Here is an 18,100-nt window from a genome sequence, read left to right on the forward strand (position 1 = left end):
CTGTCTCTGGGAGACAGGAGAATGACTCACCCAGCACACTCGTCTCCAGGGCACCACCGAATCATTCTCATCCTTTTACCACACAGGTGTTAGTCCCTCTCTCGGCCAATGTTCAGATTCCCACTGAGGCCAGCGCTGCTTTTGGCGTGCCCAGTATTCATTCATACATTTATGCCTCTTTTTAATTTAATAAGCACTATTAAATGTGAAGGGGCAGCACGATGGCACAGCAAGTAGCGGTGCTGTCTCACAGCCCCTGGGTGGTGTAAGAGGACGTGGGTTCCATCCCCGCCGAGTCACACAGTGGAGTTTGCACGTTCACCTTGTGTCTGCATGGATTTCTTCTAGGTGCTCTGGTTTCTTCCCACAGTCCAAATACATTCTTTTCAGGTTCACCCATAGTGTGTGAGCGACAGGGAGTGTGTTCTGTTGTATGGATAAGTGACCCTTTGTAAGTAGTGTACAGTACTAGTATTGTAAGTCACCTTGGTGAATAAGGTGTGAGGGCTGATAACATTACATAGTTTGCTGGAAATCGCTTTGGAGAAAAGCATCTACTAAATGAATAAATGTAAATGAATGTAATGTAATGTCCTGCCTTCCTGCTGGAAAAATTGTGACAGATCTATCCATCTATATAACAAGGCTAGTAAGTGGCATAGTGGTTGAAGCTGTTGCCTTGTGAACAAAGGCATGGGGTTCAAATTGCACCTTGGAATGTAGCACCCTTTGATTGAGGTGTTTAATAATTTATAGAGTAAAAAACTAGTTTTGCATAAATTGGTAAATGAGTGTGAACATGTTTGCACGTAAAATAATGTAACTTGCAAGCTGAAAAGCATTAAAAAAATGAATACATGAAAATTAATATTTCTTGATAAGAAAACTTTACTGTAAAACTATACCATCCTCAGAGAGTCAGATTAGAATTTGAACCTATGTAGTCGGCAAAGAGGCCTCTTCCCTCTATCATGGTGACATGTCCTCTGGACCGACGTTATAGACGCATGGACTGTGTCTCTCACAAGGAGTCTTGCAGGACTCTGACCTGCATCACGCTGACAGGTTCCCATGTGACAGCAATTCAGAGTGGCGCGTTACATAACACAGAGCCTTTACTGTGCTGAAGGTGAAAAGTTCAGCATCATGATAGAGCACCTTGTATTCCCTTTTTTTTGGGTTACTGTAATAATCTTAGATTAATTTACCAAAATCAATTGACTTAGATTGACCAAACTAACCGAATGCTTTTGCTAAGCTAATTGGACAGGCGGTGCTGATTCAAGTTTTGATGTGACGGGGCGGTCAAAGTACCCTTGGATGCTGGCATTCTTGTGAATGATGTCATTCAGATCACACAGTGTGTGGAAAGGGTTCGAGGGTGGTGGGGAGTGCTTGGACAATTACCATCTCTCAAATTCCATTTCCAGGTCCTTGCTGTTGTTTGTGACCATAGCCACATAGGGGTCTGAGAAGCAGGTTGAGGCGCCTGTTCAGAGGTTGCTCTTCTCTCTAAATGCACAGTGCCCTTGAGAAGAGCATGACGGGAAAGATATACAATAGCACTCAGGACTGGGAACAAATAAACACACAACTCTTCTTTTAAGACACAAATGCTCACACGGATAAGCTCGTCTTTGTCCTTCAATGTTTTTTGCCCCAGGGGGTGTGGTGGCACAGTGGTGCAGTGGGTTGGACCAGGTCCTGCTCTCCAGTGGGTCTGGGGTTTGAGTCCTGCTTGGGGTGCCTTGCGACGGACTGGTGTCCTGTCCTAGGTGTGTCCCCTCCCCTTCCGGCCTTGCGCCCTCAGTTGCCGGGTTAGGCTCCGGTTCCCTGTGACCCCGTATGGGATGAACGGTTCAGAAAGTGTGTGTGTGTGTGTGTGTGTGTGTGTGTGTGTGTGTGTTTTGCCCCAATTATCTCAGTGAAGAACATAGATGTGCGGTATCCTAGCTGAAAGACAAGCCAAAGCAATAAATTACAGCCTAGGAGAAACAAGGAGCTTTGACTATGGGGAAATTGGGTCCTCAAACCCTCTCCAGAGCCTCCCAAAGCACAGCAGGCTCCCTAATTAATGTATTTAGGAGGGAATGGCCACTGGTTTTACTGTGGCGGGTGGTAGAGGTAGGGGTCGTCATGGGGATCAGCATTGGTATGGAAACATTAGATCCACCAACTGGGAGGTCCTGTTGACAAGTTGCCTGCAGCTCTTCACCTGAGGGGGTCCAGTCTGTGTATAGGAGAAGAGGAGAGCTTTCATCTGTTACCACGATGTCTGCTCTGGTAGGGGCACTGTGAGAAAAGGGCTGTGACGCAGCGGGGTGCGCCTGGACTAGGAGTGATGAGGTACAGAATGTGTAGCTTCTATATTTACCGCAATTAACCACCAAAATAAAAAATGTCCTTCGGGTGCACAAAGCCAACCCAGTTTTCATGTGAAAACAGATTAAGCAATTGTGTGTGTTTCTCTTTTCATCTTCCACATGTCCTTACATGTCAGGTGTTCTCACCTCACCAAGTTCTGGCACAGTCATCAAGGAAACAGGAAAGGCACAGGTGGACATTTTTAATTGTTTTACATTTATTCATTTAGCAACACTTTTCCTTAAAGTGATGTTCAACTCAGAGTAAACAAAAGGACATCAACAACAGACAAAGAGTTACAGATGTAGACATGTTTAACATCTGTCTTGAATGGTGGGAGGGATTCAACAGCTTTGAAGGAGAGCGGAAGTTTGTTTGTTTGTTCTTCCACAAAACCAAGAACCTACAGACTTAAATTTTGCAACCCATGTGGGTGGGATCACCAAGTGGCAGATGTGGAGGATTACAGCAGTCTTGTTGGGGTGTTGAGTCAGAACAGGTCCTGTAGGTATCAGGGTGGGGTCTTCAAGGTATGTCACCTGTGACAGAAGAGAGACTGCTTTGAGGGCTCAGGCTCAAGATGGAAATGGTCTGAGAAGGAGGACACCAAGAAGGAGAACACCTTGAGTCCACCCTCCCCACCCCGATGGAGAATAGCGTGATTCAGGATTAGTACTGTGGCCCAGCAATCAGCAAGCGATCTAGGGCATGAACTAAACACCATAACAACCCTGTCCTCCTTCAAGAGAATGTTTGAATTAATAACAGGTAGAGTAGCCCACTGTGAAAAGATCCCGTCTCGCTGCCGCCATGACAATTTATTTGATGGAGGAGTTCACCGGGGGGCTGCAGTGGTGCTGCCTTCACTAATTCTCTTTGACTGAGCAGGTCCTGGAAGGGGGAGCTTAGATGAACTGACAGAGAGAGAGGGGAGTCTGAAAATTACCAGCTCCTTCTACCGCTACCGCCTCAGGACCTGCGGCCAATCATTACAAACTCCTCTTTAAATTAAGCCGTTGTAAAAATGTTCAAACAAGTTAGGAAAACAAATCAAATCACAATCCCCTGGGCAAGCGAGAAGCGAACGAATATAAACGTATAATTCTGAGGTGTACTGAAATGCGGCGAGGATGAAGCTCGTATGTGCGGTGCTTGTGATGTGGAGCACTCGGCTCACATCAGCCCTCTGACGAGATCCTTGATGAAAAAGTTATCTGCTGCTTCATCGAGACGTGTATGGGCATGATACTTAAATACCAATGAGACAGAAAGACTCTGAGATGGTCTAAGAGGGTTAAGGAACTGACCCAATGACTAGAAGGTTCACAATGCAAATCTGTTAAACATTAGTCCATGCTATCACCCATTTATATTATAGGTGTCCACTGGTATCATATACGGGTAGTACAAATATTTTAGTGCTTCCTCCAGGGTACGATGGATGGTCCCTTTCCAGGCATCCACCCACTGATCATGCTTATAATAAAATAAGGATGTTGAATAGGATGTGGTGCCTTATGAGGCTGCAGTAATGATGTATTCTGTGTTACCTGGGTGGGCAGTCGCCAGAACATCCAGATTGTCTCTAACGTGAGTGGAATGTCCAGATCCTGCAGCATTCAAATGTCACACCATTGTCCAAGTCACATGTGACATTGAGTTCCTGTCCTATTTTTCCTTAGGGAAGTACCCTGTGCTTTTTGAAAAAAAGGGAAGTATAAAAGAACAGTAGGGTGAACCTTCAGAGACTCAACAAAAAATATTTGTGAATGTTTGAATTTCTATGTTTTCCAGGAAGTTGTCCAAACTCCACCCCCTATACATATGATATTGTTTAAAAGTATAGAATGTCCTCTACATGGTGCACTAGAACTCAATATTGTAACATGTATGGTTTGGAAGATACACCTAAAAAACTTGTGTCCCCTAGAGTGGACAAAAATTAATGTGTGGGTCTTGGGAGTCTAAAGACAGGTCTGAGAAAACAGTGAGTTAAAGGGACCACAAAGGTGCTGTTGTAAAGGAAGTGGTAAGTTCCACACAACAAGAGTAATGCCTCCAAGCTATGGGAGAGTCTGTATGATAAGCTGTGAGGGCCTGAGAGGTCAAAAGTAAGGCAGTAACTGCTGTTCTTCTGCACCTGTTGGGGATGGAGAGACCAGAAACAGGGAGACCAGAAAAGGAAAACCCATGCTGAGGGAAGGACCAGGAGGGAAGCCTCCATGGGAAGGCAGTTCAGAAATTGAGAGCCTACAGAAAGGAAGACATGAATCAGAAAGAGGGAGACCAGAGAGGATGGGGTCTCACTGATGGGCACCAGTCAGGAGGGTGCGGATGACAGCAGATGTAAGCCCCTCCAGGGAGCCGAAACCTCCTGAGAGACAATGGCATGATGTTTGAACAGCTCTTTTTTTTTGCTCATGCCATCCTCCAATTCCCAGCAAAAAAAAAAAAAAAATTATTATGGTTTCAGTTAATTGCCTAATTGGAACCAGCTTTGAAGCAGCAGTAAGGATTTGGGGGTTATGCTCGATTCAGATTCACGTATCTGTTTTTTGTCTGAATCCAAAACAGGAATAAACCAAGGGCTTGGTTTAGAGCAGCGCCAGCTGGACCAAACTGGTACAGTCCTGTGATCCATCTCATGCTGAACTCCTGACCACGGAGTATTCCCACTACCACCCTGCCAATTACCCTTCGCTAGGAGTTTATCTGGGCCCTAGACATTCTGAAGCATAACACTTCACTGCTTTAATTATTTTGATCTGCAGCAGTCGGATTTACTAAAAGACCCACAAATTCACTTTGTGTGTATAATTCACTGAAACCGTTGAGGTTAAGTGGTTTACTCCAGGGAACAACGGAGACAGCACCCCTCCTGGGATTGAACCATGTGCTGCGTGTTGCCTCCAAGTTATTTGCATGTCAAATAGCAATCCCAGCTTGTGATCCATTAGTGCATTAAAGCTACGTTTACTGGAGCACGCAACACTGAATACCTTCCCCAGCACTGCTTCATGGGAACTGATTTCACAGCTCTCAGGTCCACACCAGCTAGCAGCAGTTGCACATCACTTCATGAGCTCAAAGGGCAGCAGTCAGCCTGCTGCTCAGACCCACAGAATGGCTTAGGTTACTGCTTTGCGCACGGTAGCATCGCTGAGATTGGTCTCATTTTTCACTTTGGGTTCCTCGAAAGTTAAACTGGGGGAAAGGTACCTTATGAACTCTTCTGAAATTTTTCTCTGAAGCAATCTGGCTTGAAAACACTCCCCTTTTGATTTCAAACTCACATTTTCTCCAAAAGTAACACACAAGTCAGAGTAAACAAAAGTGGGATCATCAAAACAAAGCTTATTTGTCTGATACCACTACTTGTTTGCTGGTTCACATCCCTCAAGTAGCTGTCTATAGAAGTAATGTTAATATAACAAATAGATAATCATTGCAGATTGTGTTTGACTCATTTATGTAGCTGTGAGGAGATTAGAACAGAAATGGCTCTGAAAAAGATGGGTTTGAGACCCTTCTTGAATACAATGAGGGATCCAGCAGCTCTGAGATATAAAGGGAGCCCATTCCACCACATCAGGGACAAAACTGAGAACTGACCAACTTTTGATTTTGAACTTCTTTTGAGTCTTGTGAGTCCTACCAAGGAGCCAGAGGTGGAGACTGTTGAGCTCATGATGGGGTTTAAGGAGTGATCAGGTCCTGCAGGTATCAGGGAGCAAGTCTTTTGAGCATCGAGATACAGACTTGGACTTGTCAAGAGAGTGTGTCACAGAGAGCTACAGGAAGCCAACAGAGATGGACAAGGAGGGGAGACACATAAACTAGTTAAAGATAGCTCATGTCTCAGCATTCTGTAACAGTACACTGTATCTTACAATTAGGAACACATCAGAATAGTGATAGGGACTTCGGTTTGAATCTCTTCTTCTCTTAGCAATGTGTGGAAACAAGGCTCCAGGAGTACAACCTGACCTCTATTCTGTCAGGTAGGTGAGATGGCTGGGCATCTCTCCCAGTCATTGTTCAGAGCGACACCTACAGGGCTGCAAAGATAACTGTGGAAGTAGGGCTTTCCTCCACCCCCTGTGATGATGCCTGCATTCTACAAAGGTTTTTAACTCACAGCACACACATCAGAGGTGCTGTGCATCCATGTTCACCCATCCGGAACTAGTGTGAGTGGCATGCTTTGAAGTGAAGAAATAACTGGTGACTAATTGGCTGGGACTAAACTAGGAAAACAAGTGGAAAAAACAAATCACTGAACATCATCCAGCAAAATTCCACTGTTGCAGAAAAAAGTGCAATTTCTCTCCTCTTACACTTACATTTATTCATTTCGCAGACGCTTTTGTCCAAAGCGACGAACGTCTCAGCAAAAGTACAAGGACTCTTAAGTGCCAACCCCAGATAAGAACAGTTACATAATTATACTCAGAATCTTTTACTCAAAGGACCTTAACTGCTTATTGAGTGATTGGTTGGTTTGTTGATTAACTGATTGACTGATTGGTTAACAATATAGGTGAAGTGCCTATCCAAATAGGCACAATGGCAAACATATAAGGTGCACACCCCCACCCCCACCCCAACACACCCACACTGGCTGAAGCTGCATGTCCTGGCAAGCCGGAGCCTAACCTGGCAGAACAGGGCGTAAGGCCAGAGGGGGAGGGGACACATCCAGGACAGGATGCCAGTCCCTCGCAAGGCATCCCAAATGGGACTCAAACCCCAAACCCACCAGAGAGCAGGACCCAGCCAAATCTGCTGCACCACTGCACCCCCTACACGTATAAGGCCTGCAATTGAATTTGATCCTGTTACTATCTAGCCTGGAGCTCCTTAATCACTGCGTCATCTGTGGTTTCTGACTTGTGCTGATTACTAAGCAGCCTTAGGTTTCAACCCCAGGGAGAGGCCAATTGTTGAATCCTTTAGATATGTTGAATGACCTACAACTGTCCAATTGTACAAATAAAGAAAATTTAAATGTAAATTTGCATTTTGTTTAAAACTTGAGAAACACGGAGTATATATCAGAGTACACACACACACACACACACACATTTTCTGAACCGCTTGTCCCATACGGGGTCGCGGGGAACTGGAGCCCACCCGGCAACACAGGGCGTAAGGCCGGAGGGGGAGGGGACACACCCAAGACGGGACGCCAGTCTGCCGCAAGGCACCCCAAGCGGGACTCGAACCTCAGACCCACTGGAGAGTAGGACCCAGTCCAACCCACTGCGCCACCACACCCCCTATATCAGAGTAATAAATGGCAATAAAAGGAGCATGAGGGGTTGGAATGAGGAGAGAGGGCCACTGCGTCCCAGTTTCTCATTTACCCCTAATCTAGTTTCTGGCCTTTGTTTATCCATGTGCTCAGTCCCAGGTATTTGCTTTCAACACATGACAAAATTACCTTTCCCATTTGTGTAATGCTGTGTGACAATAATTACCTTTAAATGTCATATAGAAACACAGTCGCTATGAGCCCCAGCTGCGTACATGCTCAAACTGACTTTGTGCTTGAATTTATTAATAACTTTTATAACTCTGAATTTTGCACTGAGACCCTGCTGCCTTTTACTGAGCCCAAGGGGATCAAGAGTAATCATCACCATCCTGAAGTCTTTGATCTCTATAACAGAGCCTTGAGATGAACCTTCAAGAGTGATTTTGACATCTAGACACCATGAACCCCATTGCTGCCTCAGTCGAGGTTGAATAAGAGGGACAGTTAGAGGTACTATTTAAGGTACAATGGCTTTCAGTGTGGAGACTGGGAGTCTCTTTGGTCGAATCTCCTTGTTTCACCAATTTCTGAGGCTCCAGACAGACCAGAACTGCATCTTAAAAACAAATTTCCACAGAGCAAATGTTCTGGGAAAAACCTGACGGAATACTGAGAGAGCATTTCCAAGGGATTAAAGACAAGATGCCAGTACACAAAACCACATTTGTTTTCACGTGGCACTTACTGCTGAGGGATTATAGGGAGATCCTTCCCCAGAGAGAACTCAGTGATACTGTCAGTGCACAAACTTGTGGGCCAGCAGGTGGAGAAATGGCTAAGGTATTGCAAATGAGAGTAAAAACATTTCAGTTTTAGTTGCTAATAAAGAAATGTGGCTAGATGCATGTGCTCAATGTACTGACCAGTTGTAATAATAGATGCTGTACATTTATTCATTGACCTGATGCTTTTGTCCAAGGCAACTTACAATTATTTACAGATGTATACAACTGGGTAATTTTACATAAGTACTTTGCTCAAGGGTGCTACAGTTAGTGGTGGATTCAAACCTGTGACCTTTGGCTCTAAAGGCAGAATCTCTAACCAATGTACTAGCAATGGTCCCTGGATATATAGCAAGAGAAAAAACTGTAAGATAAGACATTTTTTTAAAGAAATACATCAATTTATTTTCAGTAACCACTTGTTCTGATCAGGGCCATGGTGATCTGGAGCCTATTCCAGGAACAATGCTGGGGGGTACACCCTTGATGGGATGCCAGTCTATCGCAGGGTACACACACACACACACACACACACACACACACACACACACTAAGGGCAATTTATAATCACCAGTTCACCTGAACTGCATGCCTTTGGACTGTGGGAGAAAACTTTAGGACACAAAGGAATTCCACACAGACATGGAGAGAACATGTAAACTCTGCAAAGACTGAATGGAGATCGAGTCACCCAGGGACTGTGAGGCAACAGCACTACTCAGTGTGCCACCCTCTTTAAAAAAATGTTACTTCTAAAACAATTAATAAACAAACAAGCTTCTTTTCAGCAAATTTCGTCACAGTTTTAAAAAATGCTGTCATATACTGTGCTACAACTGGGCTCATCAAAATCAAGAGCATGTTGGGTATAACTGGCCTTTTCCTCCTGTTTCTTAAGTGTCTGTAATAATTCAGATACATTTCCAAACCTCTGCTGCCACCACGTCACTAATAAGCAAATGTGTGAACCTCTCTGGAAACATGCCCACCTTTCAAGTTGGGTCAGATTAGTCAGACTGGGTTTGGCTGAGTCAGATTTGGCACAGGTCAGGTTTGATGAAGATTGGTTAGGTTGAATTAGGTTTGGCTGAGTCAGATTAAGTCAAGTTGGGTTTGGTCCAGATTGGAAAGATTGATTTCAACTGGATTGGGTTGAGTTAGGCGATGATTGTGTTGTTTCAGGTAGGGTTGGGTTTGTCTGTATTGTATCAGTTTTGGTGGTTAGAATTAGGCTGGACTGAGTCAAGTTTGGTAAAGTTGGTCAGATTGGTTCAACTTGGGTGTAAAAGGGTCTGGGTTGGGTCAGGTCAGGTGTGGTTAGCCTGGTTTGAACTGAGTTAGGTCAGATCAGGTCACCTTTGGTCTGATTGTGTTGGAGGATCTGGTCCACACAGATTGCATACAGGCCATGAGACAACAGTTTAGAGTCAATGTTTTTAGATGGCTGTCCCAACCCTGCTACCAGATGTTGTCTAAACCCACCGCTAACTGATGTGCTGTTTATTCTTCAAAATACTGCTAAAATGAGCAACGATTAGTTTTACTATATTTAGGACAACTGAAATGCTCTTGGTGCTTTAGATTATGAGTGGTGGATATATATCTTGCACATAAATGGACATAAATATCTAGACATTCTTCATTTAAAGCCTCTGTCACTATGTGTTTTCATGGATGCCGGTTTTTACATAAACAGTGCTTGCAAGAAATTTGTATACAGACTAATTTTTTCACCAGTTTTTCCTGGGAAACTCAGAACCTCCAGGACTGCCATGAAAAAAAGAATTGCATTGAGTTTGGCCAAACAAAGCACAGAAAGATGGTGTCTCTTTTGCAGTTATGATCAACTTATTTTTTAAATATTACTTCATATTTATAGAATAATGAAAGAGCTGAGTAATCTTGATTTTTTTAGAACTAATTTGTTGTATTATCTGAAATACACAAAAGAGCAGAATCTTTTTTTGCCCATGTGCATATTCTCTAAGAATATGAAGCTTGCTGTCACGTGCAAAATCTGCGAAGCAGGGAAACATCCGTTTTGAAGAACACTAGTCCTAAATGCATTAGAACACATTTTAATTAGCACCTCTCTTTCAGTTTTAACACCAGGTAAGGAACGTTAATAGGTGAAATAATAGCTTCACAATTTGTTAAAAGCAATACAATGTGGGTCTGGTTGATGTGACCAACAGCAGGTGACACAAAGTATGATGCAAATCTGTATGAGGAGCTGTTTCTGCCCTTGTTTCAGTCCTTCATCTGCACTCAACTGATTAATTAAAGCAATAATTTTTCATAGAAAACATCCTCACTTGGATCTGAATGTGCTGCTTTTGTGCAGTTGTGAATCTCATAAACAAATACACACACACTTGTCCCATACAGGGTTGCAGGGAACCAGAGCCTATCCAGCAACACAGGGCGCAAGGCCAGAGGGGGAGGGGACACACCCAGGACAGGACACCAGTCCATCGCAAGGCACCCCAAGCAGGACTCGAACCCCAGACCCACCGGAGAGCAGGACCCAGTCCAACCCACTGCACCACTGCGCCACTGCACCCCCCTCATAAACAAATATTCATACTAATTTTCTCTAGGGATAAATGATCCTTTGAAAGTATGCAGATGTACATGGAAAAAAGGAATATATTGACTCAATGCACAGGCACACTTTAAAATGCATGAATTCAATGGTTTATTTAAAACAAAGAGGTAAAAATAAGCACACAGCTCAGATGAGAAGTCAACACAGGCCATACAAACTCAACACAAATAAATATTAACAGCGAGCTGAAAATAGCCCACTCTCTGTTAATAATCTAAAACCATAATCCGTTGAATTATAGAATTCAGTACACTGCAAGCTGGTAATGAGTGTTGTATTCAGATATGGAATTATGAATTCATAAATCAGGAAGAATATTCCAGAAAATTATTCCTTTGAATTCAATTGGTTCTTACATTGCCTCCAACTACTTTATTCTACTGGTGACACTGTTTTGCAGCATGAGGTTTGCAGTCTTGCCGAGTATGTCCTCAAAGTGGATGCTGTCAAAAGAGACAGTATGCTAAAAAAGGAAAAAGTTTAATGAAATTTATGAAATGTGGCCATAGAGATAGTTCCTATTTTCTGTGTACAGCTGTGACTACTGGAGTTCCAATGATCAGAGATAGATCTGTAGAATGATATAACATAGAATTTTGGGACAAAAATACTGAGCCACATTATGAGTCTACATTACATTGCATCGACCCATTTATAATTACGTGGAGTGACAATGGATATTATCAACCTATCCATCAGAAATTACATTTTGGTAATCATTCTCTGTGTAAAAACAGGTGAAAAAGGGGAAAAAAGCATACAGCAGTGAAAAATATTCTGAAAATCTGAAATAATTGTTTTGATGGCTCTAGATCTTCACTTTAAAAAACTTTTCTTAAAATAGTTTTTTTTTCCCATTTTTATGGACTTTCCGGGGACATTTTAAATGAAAATTGACCTTTCCTGATAAAAGATATGAGAAATTATTTTTACAGACATAAACTACTTTCATGTTTTATACTGGCTCGCGCTATGTCTGGCCTTTGGTGAATTTTAACTTTCAGAGCTGAAAACTTGCCAGTCAAACATACAGCTGGATGGACCATGCCGGATCAGAGAGCAAATGACTAATCAGCCTAGGTATTTTGGCTGGCCACTGGTATGTCAGGTGCAAGTTGCTGAAAATGGTGCGTTGGGATTCTCCTCCAGTCAGAGCTTGGCTGTAGGACAGTGGCTATGTGATTCGCAGTAGGGAGAGAAAGGGGGACCATAAACACCAAATTTGGAATGTTACATTTCAGAGAAGAATAAAATGCATAACTCTTTTGTAGAGACAGAAATAAAACTGTTTCTGATTTTAGACATCTTGTTTATATACCTTTTAACCAAGAGATGCATGGAAAAGGAAAGGTTTGCTGAAAACCATGTCAAACTCACTCCACAAACATCCCAAATCCCTTAAGCTCAGCATGTGGGAAGCAATAAAATGAGTCTCATGCAAACTTCCGCAGGACCCTTACAAATTCCAGATTTCAGATGACTAAATCATGGGTCAATCAAAGGTTTAGTGAGGCAATATTGATGGATTCTCCAGGGCTTCAGCAAACTGCTCCCTTTTTGGGCTTATCCTGCAATGCTCACTTGTCTCTGATAGCTGTGCTAAATATAGCAGATTCTGCAAAGCCGCGAAGCCACAGATATTCCATTGCATGCTTGGTATGTCCCATTTAAAGTCATTTTATTCTTAATGGGTCATCTTAAAGTGGCCAATAGTCTAGATGTGGCACAGATGGTCTGTCAGTGAGGATTCTGGGTTCTATGAGCTCAGAGTCATAGGGACACCCTGATATAAAGGGGATTCACTCTTGTGATCTTCCTGCTTCATTGTACTCCCCAAAGCTCCAACACAGCATCTTCCACCTCCAGTAGGTTCTCTCTCTCAGCTTGGTTAGTATTTGAGCTGCAGGATTATAGTTCCCATCATTCTCTTTGGTGGACCTGCCATCACCTCACTGCATCTTTCATCCATGCTGTACAGCGTTACACCCGGAGGGCTTCATGTACACCTGCAGCGGACAGGCGCCTGTTGATGTTGCGGTAGCGGCAATGCAGCAGGTCGCGGTACGTGGTCCTCAGGTCACGGTTGAAGAAAGCGTAGATGAAGGGGTTCATGAGCGAGTTGGCGTAGCCGAGCCACAGCAGCGTCCGCTCCAGCCACACAGGCACGCAGCTGCACTCCACTCCACAAATGAAGGGCCGTGCTGTGGTCAGCACAAAGAAGGGTAGCCAGCAGATGGAGAAGACACCCACAATCACGCCCAATGTAGTAGCTGCTTTCTGCTCCCGCCGAAATATGGACACGTTGTGGCGCTCACTTCTCAGGAGGCGGCCCAGTGCAGCACACTCCTCGGCCACAGCTGCTGGCTTCGGACCCTGGAGAGCACCTTCTGCTACTTCGGGAGCCTCCCGGAGGGGGAAAGCAGCGAACTGATGCTTGGCGCCGCTTTTGCGAGCCGCTCGGAAGATCTTGTAGTACATGATGAGCATGACAGCCATGGGGATGTAGAAGGCCACGGCCGTGGAGTAGATAGTGTAGCCAAAGTCCTGGCTGATGAGACAAACCTCGGCTGTGTTGACATTCTTAGCCCAACCACAAAAGGGTGGCAGGGTGATGGAGGCTGATGCCAGCCACACACCCAGGATCATCTTAGCCATCAGCTGTCCATTTTGGCGGGCCGGATATGTCAGGGGTCGTGTGATACCCAGGTATCTGTCCAAGAGAGAGGATGAATTTGGTCATTTTCTGAAACAGACCCTAGAAAAACATAATTCTGACCTATTACAGAGTTCAGAGTCTTTACATAACTGGCTGAACAAAACCCACTGATACCAGCTATCATCTTTATAAACATTCTGATATTTTCTCTTTTAGGTGGCTATTGACAATAAAGAAACATAAATGAAACAATTATACAGCAGAGAATTGTTGGGCTGAGATGCAGAAATCAAGCATTATATTTCATGTCTGTTGTGAAACAGACCAAAACTCTTCCTGCCACTGCTAATGAAGCGGTTAGAAATAGTGCCTTCCACTGAAAGGGCAAATCCTGCAGGAGACTCCTTGATCAACATATTTACCCTGAATTGATACAGTAAGAATTACCCAGCTGTAGAAAGGGATAAATCAATGCAGGTCGTCTAGTGTATAAACCAAATGTTGCAAGTTGCCTTGGAGAAAAGCATCAGCTAAATAAATAAATGCAATGCTACATCATGAGGACACACACCAGGTGAAATGCCTGAAGAAACATGACCTCCAGATGCCTGCTGTGCCCTTGGCAAACATAGACACACACAGACATGCAACTTGTCCTATAGTTAGCTCTGAAAAATATAGGTCATGGTATCCTTTCATACATTTTGTATTTCTCATGGGTTTTGAAGACCTATTGCTACGCATGACTTTCAGCTTGGTGGGTGGAGAGCTGTGATATTTGTTGTCATTTATGAAACTACTGTAAACAATGAGACAGTGCCCAAACTTTGAACCAGTGAAGAACTGAATTTGCACAAAATTCAGAATGCCTTCAACATACCTGTAAATTGGCAGAAAAATATATATATACTGTGTGTGTGTGTGTGTGTGTGGTAGGTTCAGCAGGTGCTCACTGTGTGGTGGGTCTGGGGGTTCGAGTCCTCCTGGAGGGTGCCTTGTGACGGACTAGCGTCTTGTCCTGGGTGTGTCCCTTCCCCCTACGAGGTTACGCCCTGTGTTGCTGAGTAAGGCTCTGGCTCGCCACAACCCCGCTCAGGACAAGCAACTGTTGACAATGGATGGACATATATATATATATACAGCGTATATATACTGTATATATATATATATATATATACATACAGTAACGGGGGGTGCAGTGGTGCAGTGGGTTGGCCCACAGTCCTGTTCTCCGGTGGGTCTGGGGTTCAAGTCCCGCTTGGGGTGCCTTGCGACGGACTGGCGTCCCGTCCTGGGTGTGTCCCCTCCCCCTCCGGCCTTACGCCCTGTGTTACCGGGTAGGCTCCGGTTCCCCGCGACCCTGTATGGGACAAGCGGTTCTGAAAATGTGTGTGTGTGTGTGTATACAGTAACGACTCATGTTACTGTGTGTTTAGGCAGGACGATTTGCTTATTATAAATAGTTGCATTGTGGGTAAATTGTAAATAGAGGGTTCAACCACTAAGGCAATTTATGGGGAAACTAATGGGGTGACTGTTTGCCAGTGGGTGGACAGAGAGCCTGGGGGCACTAAGCGGGCTGGGAAGGCTGACTTGAGTTGTAGCTTCAGGAGAAAAGGAGTTCTTGGACCAAGAGCATTAACTCTCTATTTGCTTCTGTTCAAATGAAAGGTGGGAGATGAATGCCCCCTGTGTGTTCTTCTTTGCTCCATTCAAACCATTGGTGCTGCGTGCCATAATACAGACACACTCACATGCATTACACAGAGGACATGTGACAGATTATGACATCATAGCAACTAAAGCAATTAACCAGTTAGAAACAGAAAACATGGACATATATGGATTATAAACACAATAATACCAGGAACTAAAATAACAGAACAAAGTAGAGGCAATTTCTGGAAAACTGAAGTAAAAAATTACAAACCAAGGATTATTGATGGACTTCTCCCTCTGTCACAAACCTGTTCTGTCACCACTCCTTGCTGATAAAGACACAGTTTCATTGTTTCATTTATGCATTTTTTTTTCGCAAATACATTTGTCCAACATGATGTACAATAATGGGCAACCAATGTTACAATGATTTACCCATTTATACAGAAGGCAATTTTTTTGTATCAGTTCAATGTACGCACCTTGTTCAAGGGCACTAAAATAAAAACTGGATTCAAACCTGAGATCTTCAGATTGCAAGACCACGGCTCTTTAGAACCATTTTACACTGTAAACAAAATGTGTGCGACGTTAATACCCATTTTAGAACAACGCAACTGCATTGTGCAACAGTAGAAATAGTGTCAGTTCTAAAACCATGCGTAGTCCAACTCTCCTGTCTTCTGTCGCTATACTTTTAAATGTTTTGAACCACAGCCACTGTCTTCCTCTCAAAAATCATTCTAATTTCTCCATTTGGTCCACACAACTTCTCTGGCTTCAGTTACATGACACCTTTTTGGTCCTTACTTGTTACTTGCTTACACTTTGACACTTGTGCGCATTAAAAAACTTTAAACGACAGATGCGCTTCCTCAGAAATGTCACAGAGCACAGGAGTGCCTATATTTACACATCATAGCTCTGAAACGCCTCATGCGATGACAGTAATAGGACTCCTCTGTCTCCAGCAGAGACAAAGAGCAGGTCCTGAACCCACAACAGGAAGTCAATAAGCTGAACAGAAACCAGGCCTCCATACTACAGCGGCTGACAGCGCTAAACGTCTGCTATCTAAAAAATCGCACACGGAAAGCTATTAATTCAGACAGCAGGCGTAGGTTCAGTGCCAAATACCAAAGTAAAACAATGAAATGCCAGTGAAACAAGAATGAAGCTCCAGCTGTAAGGAGCAAAGACCTCATTCACAGCTTCTGTCAACCTGGTTAACACTTCTCATTCATACATAATAAAGACTTGCTGTGACCCTGTGCTTTTCATAAAAGCAATAAAAAATTAAATGAAGGCTTTAAATAATCTTTATGTCATGCCGGAACAGCGTAAGCCAGGGTGAAGGTGAGTAGGACCCAATCGCGGATTCTGTTTATTAACAGACAAAGCCAAGGAGCAAGACGAAGAGCAGTAGTCGGGGACAGGTGAGGGTCAGGTGACGAGCGATCAGGGTTTCTTGGAGCAGACAAGGGACGCAAACAACCAGACGAAGCAAAGGTTGGTAGCCAGGAGATTAGGAACTTTGAAAGGACAAGAATCGTTGGACACATGGGAGTAGTGGTCACTCAAGTGACGTTCCACAAGCAGGAATCCCAGTCCATTTATCCTGTGCCGCCTTGGTGAGAGGCAGGTACGGACAAGGTACACGTGACACTTTAATCTTACACATAACTTCACAATACTTACTAGTTAGATATGAAATCATGCGGAGCCACAGTGAGACTCAGCTAGTAGTCAATATGTAATCATAGCTGTGTTAGATGATGACTAAATGGCATCAGTGATAGCCAAAACCCCTCAGGCAAACACTGAGGCTCATTCAGTATAAATCATTTTTCAAATGATACATAATAATAATGGTGGATGCAGTTCAGGTGGACTGGTAATGCTAAATTGCCCTTAATTTGTGAATGGGTGAGTTACTCTAGGTGTGTGTGGCTACCCTGCAAAGGACTTAGCATCCAGTGTGTCCCGCCTCAGCCTTGTGCCGAGTGCTTCTGGGATAGCCTGTGGATAACCGCGATCTTGCTCAGGACAAAGCAATTATTGAAACTGGATTAACCGGATGGAAGGAACAATAATTATAAATGTTGCTGTTTTTATCACGAACAGTTACTATGTAAAGCTTTAGTACACATACTAAGAATATTTCAGTGTGTATTTACAGTGCTGATAAAGTTTTAGCCTGTATCATAATTCTTAGAAATTTCTGAAGATTTTGTCACCATTTTGGAACTGACATTTACTTAAATGGCACATTCCACCAAAGCAACATACGCTGCTTGCAGCTATTTACCCATTTACAAAGCATGGTAATTTTTCCTTTATCAATGTACCTTGATCAAGGATACTACAATTAAAAAGGGATTCAAATTTCGGTCCTTCAAGTACAAAGCAGTAGTTCAAACCACTATGCCACCTGTTGCCTGTCAGATAGTGCTTTATAACTAAATGTTGTAAATATTGCCTTTTTGCTGCATTTACCTGTATCTACATGGACTCTCCTCTTCTTTATGTACTCATTCTGTCTGTTCTGTTGTTGTGACCCTGTTCTAATCTGTCATTTATTATTAAAAAATACACTGAAAAATTACTGCTAAAAATTATTTTCAATCATCAGTCTTCCAGTTTTAAAAGTTTCAGTTATAATAAAACTCACATTTTGTCCCAAACTCTGAATCTCAAAAAAATACATTCACTGTATAATATTTCATTTCTACATTAGATACATGCTCTTACAAGAGAAAACAAAGGAATCA

General features: G+C 43.3%; 1 protein-coding gene across 1 annotated transcript in view; it reads right to left on the reverse strand.

Moving 5' to 3' along the window:
• Nucleotides 1-12,994: 12,994 nt before the first annotated feature.
• The window catches only part of LOC108922612 (5-hydroxytryptamine receptor 7), a 34,028-nt gene continuing 28,922 nt past the window's right edge, over nt 12,995-18,100 (reverse strand). Inside the window, exon 2 of the mRNA XM_018732836.1 lies at nt 12,995-13,724. Coding sequence (XP_018588352.1) covers nt 12,995-13,724 — 730 coding nt within the window. The remainder of the gene's footprint in view (nt 13,725-18,100) is intronic.

Source organism: Scleropages formosus, chromosome 6 (genome assembly GCF_900964775.1).
Source record: "Scleropages formosus chromosome 6, fSclFor1.1, whole genome shotgun sequence".
Classification (NCBI taxonomy): Eukaryota; Metazoa; Chordata; class Actinopteri; order Osteoglossiformes; family Osteoglossidae; genus Scleropages; species Scleropages formosus.